At 43.9% G+C, this 17,838-nt stretch overlaps 1 protein-coding gene across 2 annotated transcripts in view; it reads left to right on the top strand.

Annotated features, from left to right (window-relative positions):
* Positions 1-17,838, top strand: part of igsf3 (immunoglobulin superfamily, member 3) — a 105,393-nt gene that overhangs the window by 67,308 nt on the left and 20,247 nt on the right. For both annotated transcript variants that reach the window (XM_029658280.2, XM_029658274.2), the window contains exons 5-6: positions 603-1,010; positions 13,624-14,064. In XM_029658280.2, the coding sequence (XP_029514140.2) occupies positions 603-1,010; positions 13,624-14,064 (849 nt within the window). The remainder of the gene's footprint in view (positions 1-602; positions 1,011-13,623; positions 14,065-17,838) is intronic.

Here is a 17,838-nt window from a genome sequence, read left to right as displayed (position 1 = left end):
TGTGTGAAAGGTGCTGAAGTGATGCGAGAAGGAGAGAGAGGGTCTGTTTTAAAGCACAGGGGCAGCTAAAGACTTTTATCCTCCTGCACTTTCTTCTGAGGAGGAATCCCTCAGACGCTGGGCCGTGTGATCTCAGGCCCCTAAGCCCTGGGTGGACCTGGGTATCAGCTGCATTACATTAGGTGTCAGAAGTGAGATCTGCTAACCAGAACGCATCAGTCCACTGGGGTCTGTGTGTGTCTCTGACAGTTCCTCTCTCTCTTTTTCTCAGCTGCCCCAAGTTCAGAGTCGAGTGATCATCTCCACAGATACAGGCTGCTGTGACATAAATACAGTACATGCATAGGCTAGTCAGTAGTAGACTCCAGTCACTGGTAGACACGATACTGCCGTGGTTCTTTTTGTCCTTTGAATTGTTTTACATGTGAAGCCTGGTTCTAGTGTTTAATTATTTAAATGTAAAACCCTGTCAAAATGTCATTGGAGAGGTTTTGGTCCATTTGGACTTATTTTGTATATGTTCTGTCACTCCTTCTACCTCAACCCTCCCTCTCTGAATTCTCTCTCTCTCTGCCCACTCCTCTCCTCTCTCCCTCCACCAGAGAGTAACGTCACAGTGTCTTTGTCCAGTAACTCGTCAGAGGTCCAGGAGGGGGACGTGGTCCAGCTGACCTGCTCCATCCACTCCACCACGGGTCCTCTCTCTGTGGCCTGGCAGTGGAGTGAGAAGCAGGGCTCCACCCCTCCCCAGAACCTGGTCTCTGTAGACCGCGACGGGACTGTCCGACCAGGCCCTGGGTACCGTGAGCGTTCCAGCTACGGGGAGATCCGGGTAGAGAGGGTACGGGAGGACATCTATACCCTGTCCCTATACAACGCCCTGCCTGGGGACGAGGGGCTGTACCGGTGCACGGCCACAGAGTGGGTGGAAGCCGGGACTGAGCCAGAGCAGAGCTGGGAAATAATAGGAGAGAAATCAGCCACCAAGACCATCACTGTTAAGACCGTGGGTGAGTGTGTGTAGTAGGGAATTTTTGTTTGTTTGTTTTGTTTTTTAACCTTTACTTAACTAGGCAAGTCAGTTAAAACTTCTTGACGCTACCCATCCCGGTACCGGGATAATTGTCATCAGCAACCGCTGAATAGCATAGCGCCACAGTCAAATAATATTACAAAAAAATATTCATATTCATGAAATCACAAGTGCAATATTGCAAAACACAGCTTAGCCTTTTGTTAATCCACCTGTCGTCTCAGATTTTCAAATGATGCTTTACAGTGAAAGCAATCCAAGCGTTTGTGTAAGTTTATCGATAACATAACATTATGTACACTAAGCATTAAGTAGCTAGGTCACGAAAATCAGAAAAGCGATCAAAAAAATAGTTTGATCTTCGGATGTTTTCACTCACAAGACTCCCAGTTACATGTTCCTTTTGTTCCATAAAGATGATTTTTATACCCAAAATACCGACATTTGTTTGTCCCGTTATGTTCAGAAATCCACAGGAAAGACCGTTCACGACCATGCAGAAGTATATTCCAAATAATATCCATAATGTCCACAGAAACATGTCAAGTTGTTTTTAAAATATATATTCGATAATATATCAACCGAGTGTGTAGCTTTTTCATTAACAGCGGTAGAAACAATGGCTGCTTTACTCAGTTGCGCAAAACTCACTCTGAGAGCCCCCACCTATCCACTTACATAATGTGATCCTTCACGCTCATTTTTCAAAATAAAAGCCTGAAACTATGTCTAAAGACTGTTGACACCTTAGGGAAGCCATAGGAAACGGAATCTGGTTGATATCCCTTTAAATGGAGGATAGGCATGCATAGGAACAGCGAGGTTTCAAAATAAGAGGCACTTCCTGATTGGATTTTCCTCAGGCTTTCGCCTGCAATATCAGTTCTGTTATAATCACAGACAATATTTTTACAGTTTTGGAAACTTTAGAGCGTTTTCTATCCTAATCTGACAATTATATGCATATTCTAGTTTCTGGGGCTGAGAAATAGGCAGTTTCAAATGGGTACGTTTTTTAGCCAAAAATGAAAATATTGCCCACTACACAAAAAAAGGTTAAGAACACATTCTTATTTTCAATGACAGCCTAGGAACAGTGGGTTAACTACCTGTTCAGGGGCAGAACGACAGATTTGTACCTTGTCAGCTCGGGGATTTGAACTTGCAGCCTTTCGGTTCCTAGTCCAGCGCTCGAACCACTAGGCTACCCTGCTGCCCAATGACTCAGGAAGACGTATATATCAGGAAGATATCTATATATCACACACACGGAACCCTGACACACACACACAGAGCATATAAAGGGAAAGGGGATACCTAGTTAGTTGTACAACTGAAATGTGTCTTCTGCATTTAACCCAACCCCTCTGAATCAGAGAGGTGCGGGGGGCTGCCTTAATTGACATACACGCCATCAGCGTCCGGGGAACAGTGTGTTAACTGCCTTGCTCAGGGGCAGAACGACAGATTTTTACCTTGTCAGCTCGGACACACATACAGTATACATATCAAGGTCATCTCTGTCACGACAAGTTGTAAGCTTAAGCAACAGGCAAACACACACATATACACACACATTAGGGTCATCGCTGGCATTTCTTTAGATTTTCTCTAGAGTGAGCACCCAAATACACACGTTCAGTCCTTCCGGGCCTAGATAGTTGGTACGCGTGTGCGGGGGATGTCAGGAGCACAAAGAGGGCAGTCATTTTCCTACCTGTTGTAAGATATTGTGATGAATAGCTCACTGAGAGGCTGGAAAATAAAGCATGCTTTATTCATGTAGAGCCAGGGGGTGTGTGTCACTACAACACACACACACACATTCTGACTTCAGATATAGTTTTATTTTTCATGATATTATGGACAGAACACACACAATCTTGACTTGAGACACACCCGCACAACTTGCGTACACACAGATGATCTAGAATTATTAAAATGAAAAATGTGTTTAGCAGTGGGCAGGCTTTCCTCTGTCAGTGAGTTAAGCTGAACATCACTGGTACAGACTGACTGAGAGAGGCAGTGGAGCGGTGCACTGACTGAGGCGCTGGGGGAACCAAGGGCTCAGTGCACACACACACACACAGAAGGGATTAGTCCCTGCAGCAGAGTATTGTGGTGCTGTGGAGGGAGAGAAAATATGTCCGTTTTTTAATTGGACATTTGTTGTGTTGTAGTAAAAACGGATGAATTATAGGTAACTGACAAAATAAAGGAAACACCAACATAAAATGCCTTTATAGGGCATTGGGCCACCATGAGCCAGAACGGCTTCAATGTGCCTTGGCATAGATTCTACAAGTGTCTGGAACTATATTAGAGGGATGTGACACCATTTTTCCATGAGATATTCCATCATTTGGTGTTTTGTTGATGGCCACCACTCCAGAATCTCCCATAAGTGTTCAACTGGGTTGAGATCTGGTGACTGAGACACACTAAGCTCCTTTGAGACCCCTCTTTCAAAGTCACTGAGATCTCTTCTTCTAGCCATGGTAGCCAAAATAATGGGCAACTGGGCATTTTTATACATCACCCTAAGCATGATGGGATGTTAATAACTTAATATACTCAGGAACCACACCTGTGTGGAAGCACCGGCTTTCAATATACTTTGCATCCCTCATTTACTCAAGTGTTTCCATTATTTTGGCAGTTACATGTATGTAGATTGTGTAGATGTTTATTTTGTTATTGTTCCTACACGTTGTTTTTATTTTATTTGTGCATACAGTATGCCTGTCTCTGTGTATACAGTATGTGTGTCAGTTTCCCTGTGTGTGTCTGTATCACGTGTTTGTGCCTCTGCGCGCGTCCTTGTGTCTTCAAGATGTGTAGCATCTGCTTGCCTCAGTCTCTACTGAAGTCTCCTCTGAAGAGCAGTGACAGTCAGCCAAGGTATAAATAGGCCTGCACTCTTTTCCTCTGTTCATCCTCTCCTCTATTCTCTCTCTTCTCCTTTAATCTGTTTCTCCTTCTGTTCTTCCATTCCCTTTTTTCACAATGCGTCTTTTTCCAAATTGGCTGTCTGGCCCTTGGGGATTAGTGATAGTGTCCTCTGGGGTTTAACAGAGAGGTGATGCGTTGCCATGGTGAAAGTGTTCATTAGGGGATCCTGGTAGCTGATTGGCTGAAGAGTGCCCAAGAGTGATTGGGTTGGCAGGTCTGTGATGACAAGCCCAGGTCCTTAGACCTAACAAACACATACATAAGCAAACATGCACACACATGATAGGCATACACTTACAATCGACTCACAACGACACATACATAGGAAAGGGCATATTAAGGTAATATAATAGGAAAGGAATTATCGGTGTGAACTTCTCTCCCATCACAGAGGCCGACAGTGATGGAGATGGATGGAAGAAGACAGAGAGAGGGAGGGAAGGGCTGAACGAGAGATGGAAGGAGAGCGAGAGAGGAGAGTTATTGTCTAATGTAGAATTATGGACTGTGGCTGCTGTCCCAGCAGTAGCCAACAGTCTGGACATAAAACCATCGATTACACACCCTGAAGGACACAATGGACAACTCACTGCCAGGAGAGAGGCATGAGGAGAGGAGGGATGAGGAGATGAGGGAGAGTGCAAGGGAGGAGGGAGAGATGACAAGTGAATAATAGGGAAATCTGCACAGTCTCATAGACATGAATTATCGGATCTTGTAAAAATCAGAAAGTGGTCTCACTCACTCACCGCTTCTCTCTCTCTCTGCTCTCTCCTCTCTCCTCTCTTCTCTCTCTCTCTCCTCTCTCCTCTCTCCTCTCTCGCTCTCTCTTTCTCCCTCTCTGAAATACATGTACAGTGGGGCAATAAAGTATTTAGTCAGCCACCAATTGTGCAAGTTCTCCCACTTAAAAAGATGAGAGAGGCCTGTAATTTTCATCATAGGTACACTTCAACTATGACAGACAAAATAAAAATAAAAAAATCCAGAAAATCACATTGTATGATTTTTAATGAATTTATTTGCAAATTATGGTGGAAAATAAGTATTTGGTCAATAACAAAAGTTTATCTCAATACTTTATATACCCTTTGTTGGCAATGACAGAGGTCAAACGTTTTCTGTAAGTCTTTTCACACACTGTTGCTGGTATTTTGGCCCATTCTTCCATGCAGATCTCCTCTAGAGCAGTGATGATTTGGGGCTGTTGCTGAGCAACACAGACTTTTAACTTCCTCCAAATATTTTCTATGGGGTTGAGATCTGGAGACTGGCTAGGCCACTCCAGAACCTTGAAATGCTTCTTACGAAGCCATTCCTTCGTTGCCCGGGCGGTGTGTTTGGGATCATTGTCATGCTGAAAGACCCAGCCACATTTCATCTTCAATGCCCTTGCTGATGGAAGGAGGTTTTCACTCAAAATCTCACGATACATGGCCCCATTCATTCTTTCCTTTACACGGATCAGTCGTCCTTGTCCCTTTGCAGAAAAACAGCCCCAAAGCATGATGTTTCCACCCCCATACTTCAAAGTAGGTATGGTGTTCTTTGGATGCAACTCAGAATTTGTTCTCCTCGAAACACGACGAGTTGAGATTTTACCAAAAAGTTATATTTTGGTTTCATCTGACCGTATGACATTCTCCAAATCTTCTTCTGGATCATCCAAATGCTCTCTAGCAAACTTCAGACGGGCCTGGACATGTACTGGCTTAAGCAGGGGGACACGTCTGGCACTGCAGGATTTGAGTCCCTGGCGGCGTAATGTGTTACTGATGGTAGGCTTTGTTACTTTGGTCCCAGCTCTCTGCAGGTCATTCACTAGGTCCCCCCGTGTGGTTCTGGGATTTTTGCTCACCGTTCTTGTGATCATTTTGACCCCACGGCGTGAGATCTTGCGTGGAGCCCCAGACCGAGGGAGATTATCAGTGGTCTTGTAAGTCTTCCATTTCCTAATAATTGCTCCCACAGTTGATTTCTTCAAACCAAGCTGCTTACCTATTGCAGATATAGTCTTCCCAGCCTGGTGCAGGTCTACAATTTTGTTTCTGGTGTCCTTTGATAGCTCTTTGGTCTTGGCCATAGTGGAGTTTGGAGTGTGACTGTTTGAGGTTGTGGACTGGTGTCTTTTATACTGATAAGTTCAAACAGGTGCCATTAATACAGGTAATGAGTGGAGGACAGAGGAGCGTCTTAAAGAAGAAGTTACAGGTCTATGAGAGCCAGAAATCTTGCTTGTTTGTAGGTGACCAAATACTTATTTTCCTCCATAATTTGCAAATAAATTTATTAAAAATCCTACAATGTGGTTTTCTGGATATTTTTCTAATTTTGTCTGTCATAGTTGACGTGTACCTATGATGAAAATTACAGGCCTCTCATCTTTTTAAGTGGGAGAACTTGCACAATTGGTGGCTGACTAAATACTTTTTTGCCCCACTGTATATGAGGGCAGTAGGATACTGAAATGGGTTGATATCAGTAAGAATCGCAGACTAGAATGGAAGATGTTATGGAGGGATATCTGCGTGAACTGTGGAGTGAAGTGTACTGTACCAGGGAATCTCCCCTCCTCCTCTTTCTCAACTCTCTAAGTGGTGTAGTGTAGGTCTATGTTGGCCCTATTAACTGGACCAGGGTGACTTATCTTAATGAGGAAGGTTTGGATTGGCTAGAGAAAGAAGCAGGTCGAGTATCAGCTCTTAGAGCAAATCTCTCCCTGGAGCCTTCTTTGGTGTTGCATCACCATTAGTTCTAAACTCTGCTATCTCACACCGTTACAAACTCACTCACTCACTTCGATGAGACACGCATACATTCACAGCCGCCCGGGCAGTCATGATAAATTGATCTGTGCTCCGTTGGCACAGGGCTCTAGAACTAAGCCCCGGTGCACCCTGGGTAAATGTGTGCTAATCTCAGCAGGAGAGTCCTCCCCCGTTCAACCACTGGTGACCATTAACCTTATTAGTGTTGCATGGTATACTGACTCCTCACTACTTTTTCGATACTAGAACATGAAATGCGTCTCACGTCGACTACTGAGAGAGGATCAAGTCTGTCTATTAGCGCAGCCCATGTCTCCTTATAGTGTGATATCACCGTTTCCTGCTCCGGATCCACTTACTGGTGGCCAGCTCTAGCCTGTCCTGAGGAACCACTACACTCCCTGGGAATCTGGGCTGTATCATCACTTCTGCTGCACAAGCAGAGTCTCAAACAGACCATGTGTGTGAATGACATCATGGGGCTTAAAGAGACACATAAAATAAGAGATTGCTTTCTTCTATACAAATGTTGTTGATCAGTACAATGAAGTAAGTCCCGAATGGAAGGGAAATAGATTGTTTTTCATCTGTAGCCCAATGAAATCAGCTAAAACCAGGTCAATAACTCAATTTGAATATGCAATAACTCCTATTGAATATGCATTCACCTGTATTGTGAATAGGCCTAGGCTAGACCTTGATTTACCATTCAAATAAATTATTACTATTATGTTGTTATGTAGTAAGATGGGTAAACAACTAAGTCAAATTGATTGTATAATTGATTAATTAAAGCATACATTCAACAACTGCCTCACCTAAAGCCCATTATTGTGGGAAGCTGCTATAGACCAAGTGCTAACAGTCAGTATCTGGAAAATATGTGTGAAATGCTTGATAATGTATGTGTTATCAACAGAGAAGTATATTTTCTGGGCGGTTTAAATATTGACTGGCTATCATCATTCTGCCCACTCAGGAAAATACTTCTAACTGTAACCAGTGCCTGTAACCAGTAACCTGGATCAGGTTGTCAGTCGACCTACCAGGGTAGTTACAAACAGTACATTAAATCATCAACATGTATTGATCACATTTTTACTAACGCTGCAGATATTTGCTTTACAGCAGTTTCCAAATCCATAGGATGTAGTGATCACAATATAATCTAGGAAAACCAAAGTTCCAAAGGCTGGGCCTACTATAGTGTATAAGAGGTCATACAAGAAGTTTTGTAGTAATTCATATGTTGATGATGTAAAGAATATTTGCTGGTTTGTGGTGTGTAATGAGGAGCAACCAGATGCTGCACTTGACACATTTATGAAACTACTTATTCCAGTTACTAATAAGCACGTACCCATTAAGAAAATGACTGTAAAAACTGTTAAATCCCCTTGGCTTGATAAGGAACTTAAAAGTGTATGGTTGAGAGGGATGAGGAAAAAGGTATGGCAATTAAGTCTGGCAGCCCAACTGATTGGCAAACGTACTGCAAGTTAAGAAATCATGTGACTAAACTAAATAAAAATAAACTACATTATGAAACAAAGATGAATGATATAAAGAATGATATTAAAAAAGCTTTGGGGCACCTTAAATTAAAATTTGGGAAAAAAGCCAACTCGGCTCCTTCATTTATTGAATCAGATGGCTCATTCATCACAAAGCACACTTATATTGCAAACTACTTTAATGACTTTTTCATTGGCAAGAAAAGCTAACTTAGAAGGATGACATGCCAGAAATAAACGCTGACACTACACATCCAAGTATATCAGAATAAATTATCAAAGACAAGAATTGTACTTTTGAATTCCGTAAAGTCTGTGTGGATGAAAAAATTGTCTGTCAACAATGACAAGCCACCAGGGTCTGACAATCTAGATGGAAAATTACTGACGATAATAGCAGATGATATTGCCACTCCTATTTGCCACATCTTCAATTTAAGCCTACTAGAGAGTGTGTGCCCTCAGGACTGGAGGGAAGCAAAGTCATTCTGCTACACAAGAATAGTAAAGCCCCCTTTTACTGGTTCAAATAGCCGACCAATCAGCCTGTTACCAACCCCTTAGTAAACATCTGGGAAAAAATGTGTTTGACCAGATACAATGCTCTTTTACAGTAAAACCAATTGACAACAGAATTTCAGAACGCTTATAGGGAAGGATACTCAACAAGCAAAGCACTTACACAAATGACTGATGATTGGCTGAGAGAGAGAGAAGAGAGAGAGAAATTGATGATAACATGATTGTGGGGGCTGTCTTGTTAGACTTCAGTGCAGCTTTTGACATTATCGATCATAGTCTGCTGCTGGAAAAAACAATGTGTTATGGCTTCACACCCCCTGCTATAATATGGATAAAGAGTTACTTATCTAACAGAACACGGGTGTTCTTTAATGGAAGCCTATCAAATATAATCCAGTTAAAATCAGGTATTCCCCAGGGTAGCTGTTTAGGCCCCTTGCTTTTTCCATTTTTACTAACGACATGCCACTGACTAAGTAAAGCCAGAGTTTCTATGAATGCGGATGACTCAACACTATACACGTTAGCTACTACAGCGACTGAAATGACGGCAACACTCAACAAAGAGCTGCAGTTAATTTCAGAGTGGGTGACAAGGAATAAGTTAGCCCTAAATATTTCTAAAACTAAAAGCATTGTATTTGGAACAAAACACTCACTAAACCCTAAACCTCAACTAAATCTTGTGGAAATTGAGCACGCTGAGATAACTAAACAGCTTGGAGTAACTAGATTGTAAACTGTCATGGTCAAAACATATTGATGCAGTAGTAGCTAAGATGGGAAGAAGTCTGTCTATAATAAAGCGATTCTCTGCTGCCTTAGCAAGGCAGGTCCTACAGGCCCCAGTTTTGTCGCACCTTGATAACTGTTCAGTCGTGTGATCAGGTGCCACAAAAAAAGGATGGATGTACACAGAGAGCTAATATTAATAATATGCATGTCAATCTCTCATGGCTGAAAGTGGAGGAGAGATTGACTTCATCACTACTTTTATTTATGAGAGGTATTGACAAGTTGAATGCACCAAGCTGTCTGTCTAAACTACTGGCACACAGCTCAGACACCCATGCATACCCCCACAAGACATGCCACAAGAGGTCTCTTCATAGTCCCCAAATCCAGAACAGACTATGGGAGGCACACAGTACTACATAGAGTCATGACTACATGGAACTCTATTCCACATCAAGTAACTGATGCAAGCAAGTAACTGATGCAAACTGATGCAATTTTTCCAACAATTGTTCAGACAGATTATTTCACTTATAATTCACTGTATCACAATTCCAGTGGGTCAGACCTTTACATGCACTAAGTTGACTGTGCCTTTAAACATCTTGGAAAATTCCAGAAAATGATGTCATGGCTTTAGAAGCTTCTGATAGGCTAATTTACATTATTTGAGTCAATTGGAGGTGTACCTGTGGATGTATTTCAAGGCCGCACTTCAAACTAAGTGCCTCTTTACTTGACATCATGGGAAAATCTAAAGAAATCAGCCAAGACCTCGTAAAAAAATTGCACACCTCCACAAGTCTGGTTCATCCTTGGGAGCAATTTCCAAATGCCTGAAGATACCACATTCATCTGTACAAACAATACTACGCAAGTATAAACACCACTGCTCCAAAACCACAATAAAAAAGCCAGACTACGGTTTGCAACTGCACACAGGGACAAAGATTGTACTTTTTGGAAAAATGTGCTCTGGTTTGATGAAACAAAAATAGAAATGTTTGGCCATAATGACCATCGTTACGTTTGGAGGAATAAGGGGGAGGCTTGCAAGCTGAAGAACACCATCCCAACCGTGAAGCACGGGGGTGGCAGCATCATGTTGTGGGGGTGTATTTCTGCAGGAGGGACTGGTGCATTTCACAAAATAGATGGCATCATGAGGATGGAAAATGATGTGGATAAATTGAAGCAACAATCTCAAGACATCAGTCAGGAAGTTAAAGCTCGTCGTAAATGGGTCTTCCAAATGGACAATGACCCCAAACAAACCTGACTTCGTTACACCAACTCTGTCAGGAGGAATGGGCCAAAATTCTCCCAACATATTGTGGGAAGCTTGTGGAAGGCTACCTGAAACGTTTGACCCAAGTTAAATCATTTTAAAGGCAATGCTACCAAATACTAATTGAGTGTATGTAAACTTCTGACCCACTGGGAATGTGATGAAAGAAAGAAAAGCTGAAATAAATCACTCTCTACCATTATTCTGACATTTCACATTCTTAAAATAAAGTGGTGATCCTAACTAACCTAAAACGGGGAATATTTACTTGGATTAAATGTCAGGAATTGTCAAAAACTGAGTTTATACATGGATTTAGTACTGTGTATATGTGGTAGTGGTGGAGTTGGGGCACAGTGTGTTGTGAATGTATTGTAATGTTTTAAAATTGTTTAAACTGCCTTAATTTAGCTGAACCCCAGGAAGAGTAGCTGCTGCTTCTGTCTGGATCAAGTGCCATTCTGTGACTTTGGCTAATACGCCTTCTTTTTTTGCCATGGTATTGAGTATCATGATACTAAACCTGGTATCAGTATCGAAGTCAATATTCTGGTATCGTGACACTAAGCCTTATACGTTATATAATCTATAGATACAGTATACAACCTCTCCATACGCTTGTGTTTCAGAGGACAGTGAACGGATTCTAACAGCTAACTTGTTGATTGAAGGCAATTTATTAAACTCTCACTGAATGCCACTAGGTCTTGCAATCCCTACTCCTTCCCTTGCCCTTTGTCTGTGTATTGAAGCAGAGGGTTGCTCCCTTCAGTCTGTCACCACCATGGCCTCTGTCATGCTGCCTGACCTGCCACACTGCTTACCTCTCCAATCCTTTCACGTACAGTGTGGCAAAAAAGTATTTAGTCAGCCACCAATTGTGCAAGTTCTCCCACTTAAAAAGATGAGAGAGGCCTGTAATTTCCATCATAGGTACACTTCAACTATGACAGACAAAATTAGAAAAAAAAATCCAGAAAATTACATTGTAGGATTTTTAATGAATTTATTAGCAAATTATGGTGGAAAATAAGTATTTGGTCACCTACAAACAAGCAAGATTTCTGGCTCTCACAGACCTGTAACTTCTTTAAGAGGCTCCTCTGTCCTCCACTCATTACCTGTATTAATGGCACCGGTTTGAACTTGTTATCAGTATAAAAGACACCTGTCCACAACCTCAAACAGCCACACTCCAAACTCCACTATGGCCAAGACGAAAGAGCTGTCAAAGGACACCAGAAACACAATTGTAGACCTGCACCAGGCCGGGAAGACTGAATCTGCAATAGGTAAGCAGCTTGGTTTGAAGAAATCAACTGTGGGAGCAATTATTAGGAAATGGAAGACTTACAAGACCACTGATAATCTCCCTCGGTCTGGGGCTCCACGCAAGATCTCACCCCGTGGGGTCAAAATGATCACAAGAACAGTGAGCAAAAATCCCAGAACCACACGGGGGGACCTAGTGAATGACCTGCAGAGAGCTGGGACCAAAGTAACAAAGCCTACCATCAGTAACACACTACGCCGCCAGGGACTCAAATCCTGCAGTGCCAGACATGTCCCCCTGCTTAAGCCAGTACATGTCCAGGCCCGTCTGAAGTTTGCTAGAGAGCATTTGGATGATCCAGAAGAATATTGGGAGAATGTCATATGGTCAGATCAAACCAAAATATAACTTTTTGGTAAAAACTCAACTTGTCGTGTTTGGAGGACAAAGAATGCTGAGTTGCATCCAAAGAACACCATACCTACTGTAAAGCATGGGGTGGAAACATCATGCTTTGGGGCTGTTTTTCTGCAAAGGGACCAGGACGACTGATCCGTGTAAAGGAAAGAATGGATAGGGCCATGTATCGTGAGATTTTGAGTGAAAACCTCCTTCCATCAGCAAGGGCATTGAAGATGAAACGTGGCTGGGTCTTTCAGCATGACAATTACATTTACATTTAAGTCATTTAGCAGACGCTCTTATCCAGAGCGACTTACAAATTGGTGCATTCACCTTATGACCTCCAGTGGAACAGTAGTGCATCTAAATCTTTTCAGGGGGAGGGGGGGTGAGAGGGATTACTTTATCCTATCCTAGGTATTCCTTAAAGAGGTGGGTCCCAATGATCCCAAACATACCGCCCGGGCAACAAAGGAGTGGCTTCGTAAGAAGCATTTCAAGGTTCTGGAGTGGCCTAGCCAGTCTCCAGATCTCAACCCCATAGAAAATCTTTGGAGGGAGTTAAAAGTCTGTGTTGCCCAGCAACAGCCCCAAAACATCACTGCTCTGGAGGAGATCTGCCAAAGGAGGAATGGGCCAAAATACCAGCAACAGTGTGTGAAAACCTTGTGAAAACTTACAGAAAACGTTTGACCTCTGTCATTGCCAACAATGGGTATATAACAAAGTATTGAGAAACTTTTGTTATTGACCAAATACTTATTTTCCACCATAATTTGCAAATAAATTCATTAAAAATCCTACAATGTGATTTTCTGGATTTTTTTTCTCATTTTGTCTGTCATAGTTGAAGTGTACCTATGATGAAAATTACAGGCCTCTCATCTTTTTAAGTGGGAAAACTTGCACAATTGGTGGCTGACTAAATACTTTTTTGCCCCACTATACTTCAAGTGCCTAGGGGATAGTAGATAGGAAATAGCAGCTAGGAAATAGGAGTTATGGAATAGAAACTAGGGTATAGGAATTAGGGAATAGGAACTAGTAATCCAATTTAGGGAATAGGAGCTATGGGTCTGTTTGGAATTTAGCCTTACTATCCAACATTAACACATAATTTCCTGTCTCCCCAGAATCCTCCTTCGTGGTGTCGGCGTCGTCACGGACGCCTAGCGTGACCTTTGGCGACTCGTTTGATCTCCAGTGCCTGGTCAAGCCCCGCCATAACCCTCGTGTGCCCGCCTCCGTCACCTGGCGCTTCATGCCCTCCAGCTCGGGTTCTGCCGGCGAGGGTGGTGAGGGTGGCGCAGTGGGCGAGTTCCGAGACCTGGTGACGTTTACCCGAGAGGGCACGCTGCAGTGGGGCGAGCAGCTGCTGGGCCAGGGCACCCGCACCACCGTGGACCGTTCCCATGCCAACACCAACTTCAGGTTGTCTGTGACGCGTGCTGGGCGTAGGGAGGCGGGGACATATCAGTGCTCTGCCCTCCTCTGGAGGAGGAACTACGACAACACCTGGAGCAAAGTGGCCAACAGGACGTCCAACCTGCTGGGGATCAGCGTGTTACAGCCAGGTGGGAGACACACACATGCCTTGAGCCATGTGGACAACCAACCACACTTCTGGACATTAATTAACACACAAAAAAGAAACACACACAGAATGACTGCGGTAGGCCTGAGGTCGGGGAATGTTTAGAGGCGAACATATGCTGCACAGGTTTTCTCCTCCCTGTCATCCTTTGTTCTGTGAGAGTCCTGTACAGTCTGAGGAGTGAGTCCTGTATTAGCATTGTGTGTTCTGCCCATTAGGTCTGTGGTGCCACGGACCTATAGGTGTTAGTCTTTCTCTGCTCTCTCTCTCTCTCTCGCTCTCTCTCTGCTCTAATTGCTCTCGCTCTCTTTTGACAGACTAATTGTGTGTGTGAGAGAGAGTGCTTGCATGCGTGTTTCTGGGCATGTGTAGCACTGGGCAGGGCGGAACCTCTTAATGGAGCAGTGTAATGTCCCCACTAGAGGTAGTGATCAGAGAGGAAAATAATAGGTGGAAAAAAAGAGAGAGGGACTGAGAAAGAAGGGGGGAAGGAGGAATCGAAAGAGGTCCTTGAACTCTTTCCCTCATCAACAATTGTCTAACTACACCCCATGGCATCACGTGCTGCTGCAATAATAGGCTTTTATTGGCTCACACCCACACACACTGTATACCGTTCCTTTGGGATCCCTCATTGTCGACTATGATTTCCCTCCAGGGGTCAGGGTTGTGGTGTGGGTCTGGCTGGCTGGCCGTAGGTCTGGAGATGTCTGGATAGGCTAATCCATGACCTGGTGATCTTGTCGCAGGGGTGGCTGTTACACACACACACACACACTGAACAACCCACTGATGACGTTGAGGCAGAGTTTGTGTGTAGTGGAGGTTAATGGCAGTGCTTGTGTTCCTGGGTTCCCAGGTTGTTTATGTAGTCTTTCTGTGAGGAGACTGAATGACATTACTGTCACTCTGGTCTTGAGCTGAGCTGAGGAGTGTTTCTGTTTGTGCAATGTGCACTACCTCATTAAAGTGTGTGGATGTGCCCTCTGTTGCTCTCTGTTTTCCTTCACCATCTACACACACACACACACTGAGTCTTGTACAGCTAACCTTGTGGGCACACACAATTCCGTCCCATTCAAACTCCTATTTACCCTAACACATACTCTTACCCTAACCTTAACCCAAAAACCGAACCCTAACCCTAAAACTAACCCTAGCTCCTAAACCTAATTCTAATTCTAACCTTAACCCTAAACCCTCATTTGACCTTGTGGGGTTCAACAAAATGTCCCCAGTTGGCCAAATTTTTGTTTGTTTACTATTCTTGTGGGGACTTCTGGTCCACACACACAGGAAGCTCCTGCTTAATGGGAATGGCTTTAGGAAAGCACTGGAGGCAAGCCCTACACCTGTGGTGCTTCTTTTATCCTGCCTGTGAGGCCGTAAGTGGGAGGATCAGCCTGGGGTTATACCACTTTACCGTCACTGAGACTGGCTGTGTGGGGTTATACCACTTTACTGTCACTGAGACTGGCTGTGTGGGGTTATACCACTCTATTGTCACTGAGACTGGCTGTGTGGGGTTATACCACTCTACTGTCACTGAGACTGGCTGTGTGGGGTTATACCACTCTACTGTCACTGAGACTGGCTGTGTGGGGTTATACCACTTTACTATCAATGAGACTGGCTGTGTGGGGTTATACCACTTTACTGTCACTGAGACTGGCTGTGTGGGGTTATACCACTTTACTGTCACTGAGACTGGCTGTGTGGGGTTATACCACTCTACTGTCACTGAGACTGGCTGTGTGAGGTTATACCACTTTACTGTCACTGAGACTGGCTGTGTGGGGTTATACCACTCTACTGTCACTGAGACTGGCTGTGTGGGGTTATACCACTCTACTGTCACTGAGACTGGCTGTGTGGGGTTATACCACTTTACTGTCACTGAGACTGGCTGTGTGGGGTTATACCACTCTACTGTCACTGAGACTGGCTGTGTGGGGTTATACCACTCTACTGTCACTGAGACTGGCTGTGTGGGGTTATACCACTTTACTATCAATGAGACTGGCTGTGTGGGGTTATACCACTTTACTATCACTGAGACTGGCTGTGTGGGGTTATACCACTTTACTGTCACTGAGACTGGCTGTGTGTGTGACTGATGTGTCAAGGTGAGGCTGATTTACAACTCAGCAGGGAGATGAGCTCAGTGACTCTGCTGATCAATAAGCCAGCCATTAGAATATAGTCAACTGTACAGGGTTTCTCTCTCTGTCCCACTCCCTCTCTCACACACACACACACAGCAACCTCAGACCATATGTACACACACACACACACACACACACACACACACACACACAGGTCTGTGCTCTGAAGCAGCTCAGGGACAGACAGTGTTCTGACCTTAGCCACTCAAGCTGAACACAGTCTCACCAGACCCTTCAGGAGCCATTTGGCAATCGATTTATCATCCTGCACGCTTGTTTAGTTTCCCTGATGTGCAGTTTACTGTCTTTACCCCTAGTGAAGAGGACCAATGACACGCGCACACACATTTAGAAAATCAATGGAGCTCTCTTTCACTCTCTTCTGGCTCCGCACTGTCTCCATGACGACGTGATCAGTTACCTTGGAAAAGCTATCAGTTACTGTGACAATGTGATCGGTTACATTGGCATGAGTTACCATGGCGAAGTAATCAATTATGGTGGCTATATTCCATGTATAGTCCATGTATAGGCTTGGGCTCACAGGAGTATTTGATTGGCTGTGAGGTGGACTAATCCAGCTCCCCCATTGGCTCCTCCATACTTTCTGTTGTTTTAGTCAAATCCTGTTTTCCTCCCGAACTAGGCCTGACACACACACACACACACACACACACACACACACACACACACGCGTCACATGGCTCCATTTAGAGCCGTGATTCATCTGTCAGAATGTAGGCCGTCTCTTCTGCTTTCCCCTAGCTGTTTTCTTAAATGTTAACCACTCTTCGCTAAATGAGAGGCTGACATTTGCCGTTTCCACTTTCTCTCTCAAAGAAGCAGAAACGAGCGGAACAGGAGAGTGGGGGTAATGATGTGTGAGCAGAGCTGGAGCATCACACAGCATCTGACCAAATACATTATTGAGAGACTTTAAATCATGCTTCCAGAGGTGCCTGTACACTGACCCACCAACCTGCTCAATATGTATGAGCTTCCTCACATGTGTGCGCGTGCGTGTGAGCGAGCGAGGCTGACTGCTATGGTTGGGCGGTATTCAGATTTCGTACCGTTTCTGTGCCATAGGGTGTTATGCGTTATTACCAAATGTGCACACAAGGGGCGCTATTGGACGGATGCACAAACCATTTTAGGCAACAGATCTTGATCCAGGAGGGGATTGAATGTCTCTGCTGTAACCAAGAAGCTTGACATCTAGCCAGTTAGTAAACCAAATGCATAGCTGGAGATAATTTATTTGACACATCTTAGATTTCTTATAGATATACTTATAGATTCTTTTTTTTTTTACATTATTGAAAATCATACCGTTGGTATTTGGAAATACCCGGTAGAAACGGTATATCGCCCAAGCCTAGTGACTGCATAATGCTACTCATATGCATACTCTGCATACATGCAGTTTGCAGCTCCCTCCCTGTGATGGGACAGTGCCTCTGACTGCACTGGGCCTCTGCTGGGCTGAGGATGATGTGTGAAGTGCTAGAAAGGACTAGAGAGATGAAACGTGTGAGGCCTTGGCCCAGCATAGCACCAGCATAGCCCCAGCATAGCACCAGCCCCAG

The sequence above is a fragment of the Oncorhynchus nerka genome, linkage group LG1 (genome assembly GCF_034236695.1).
Source record: "Oncorhynchus nerka isolate Pitt River linkage group LG1, Oner_Uvic_2.0, whole genome shotgun sequence".
NCBI classification, from domain to species: Eukaryota; Metazoa; Chordata; class Actinopteri; order Salmoniformes; family Salmonidae; genus Oncorhynchus; species Oncorhynchus nerka.
The sequence above is the reverse complement of the archived record's forward strand: the minus strand, read 5'-3'. Positions and strand labels throughout refer to the sequence as shown.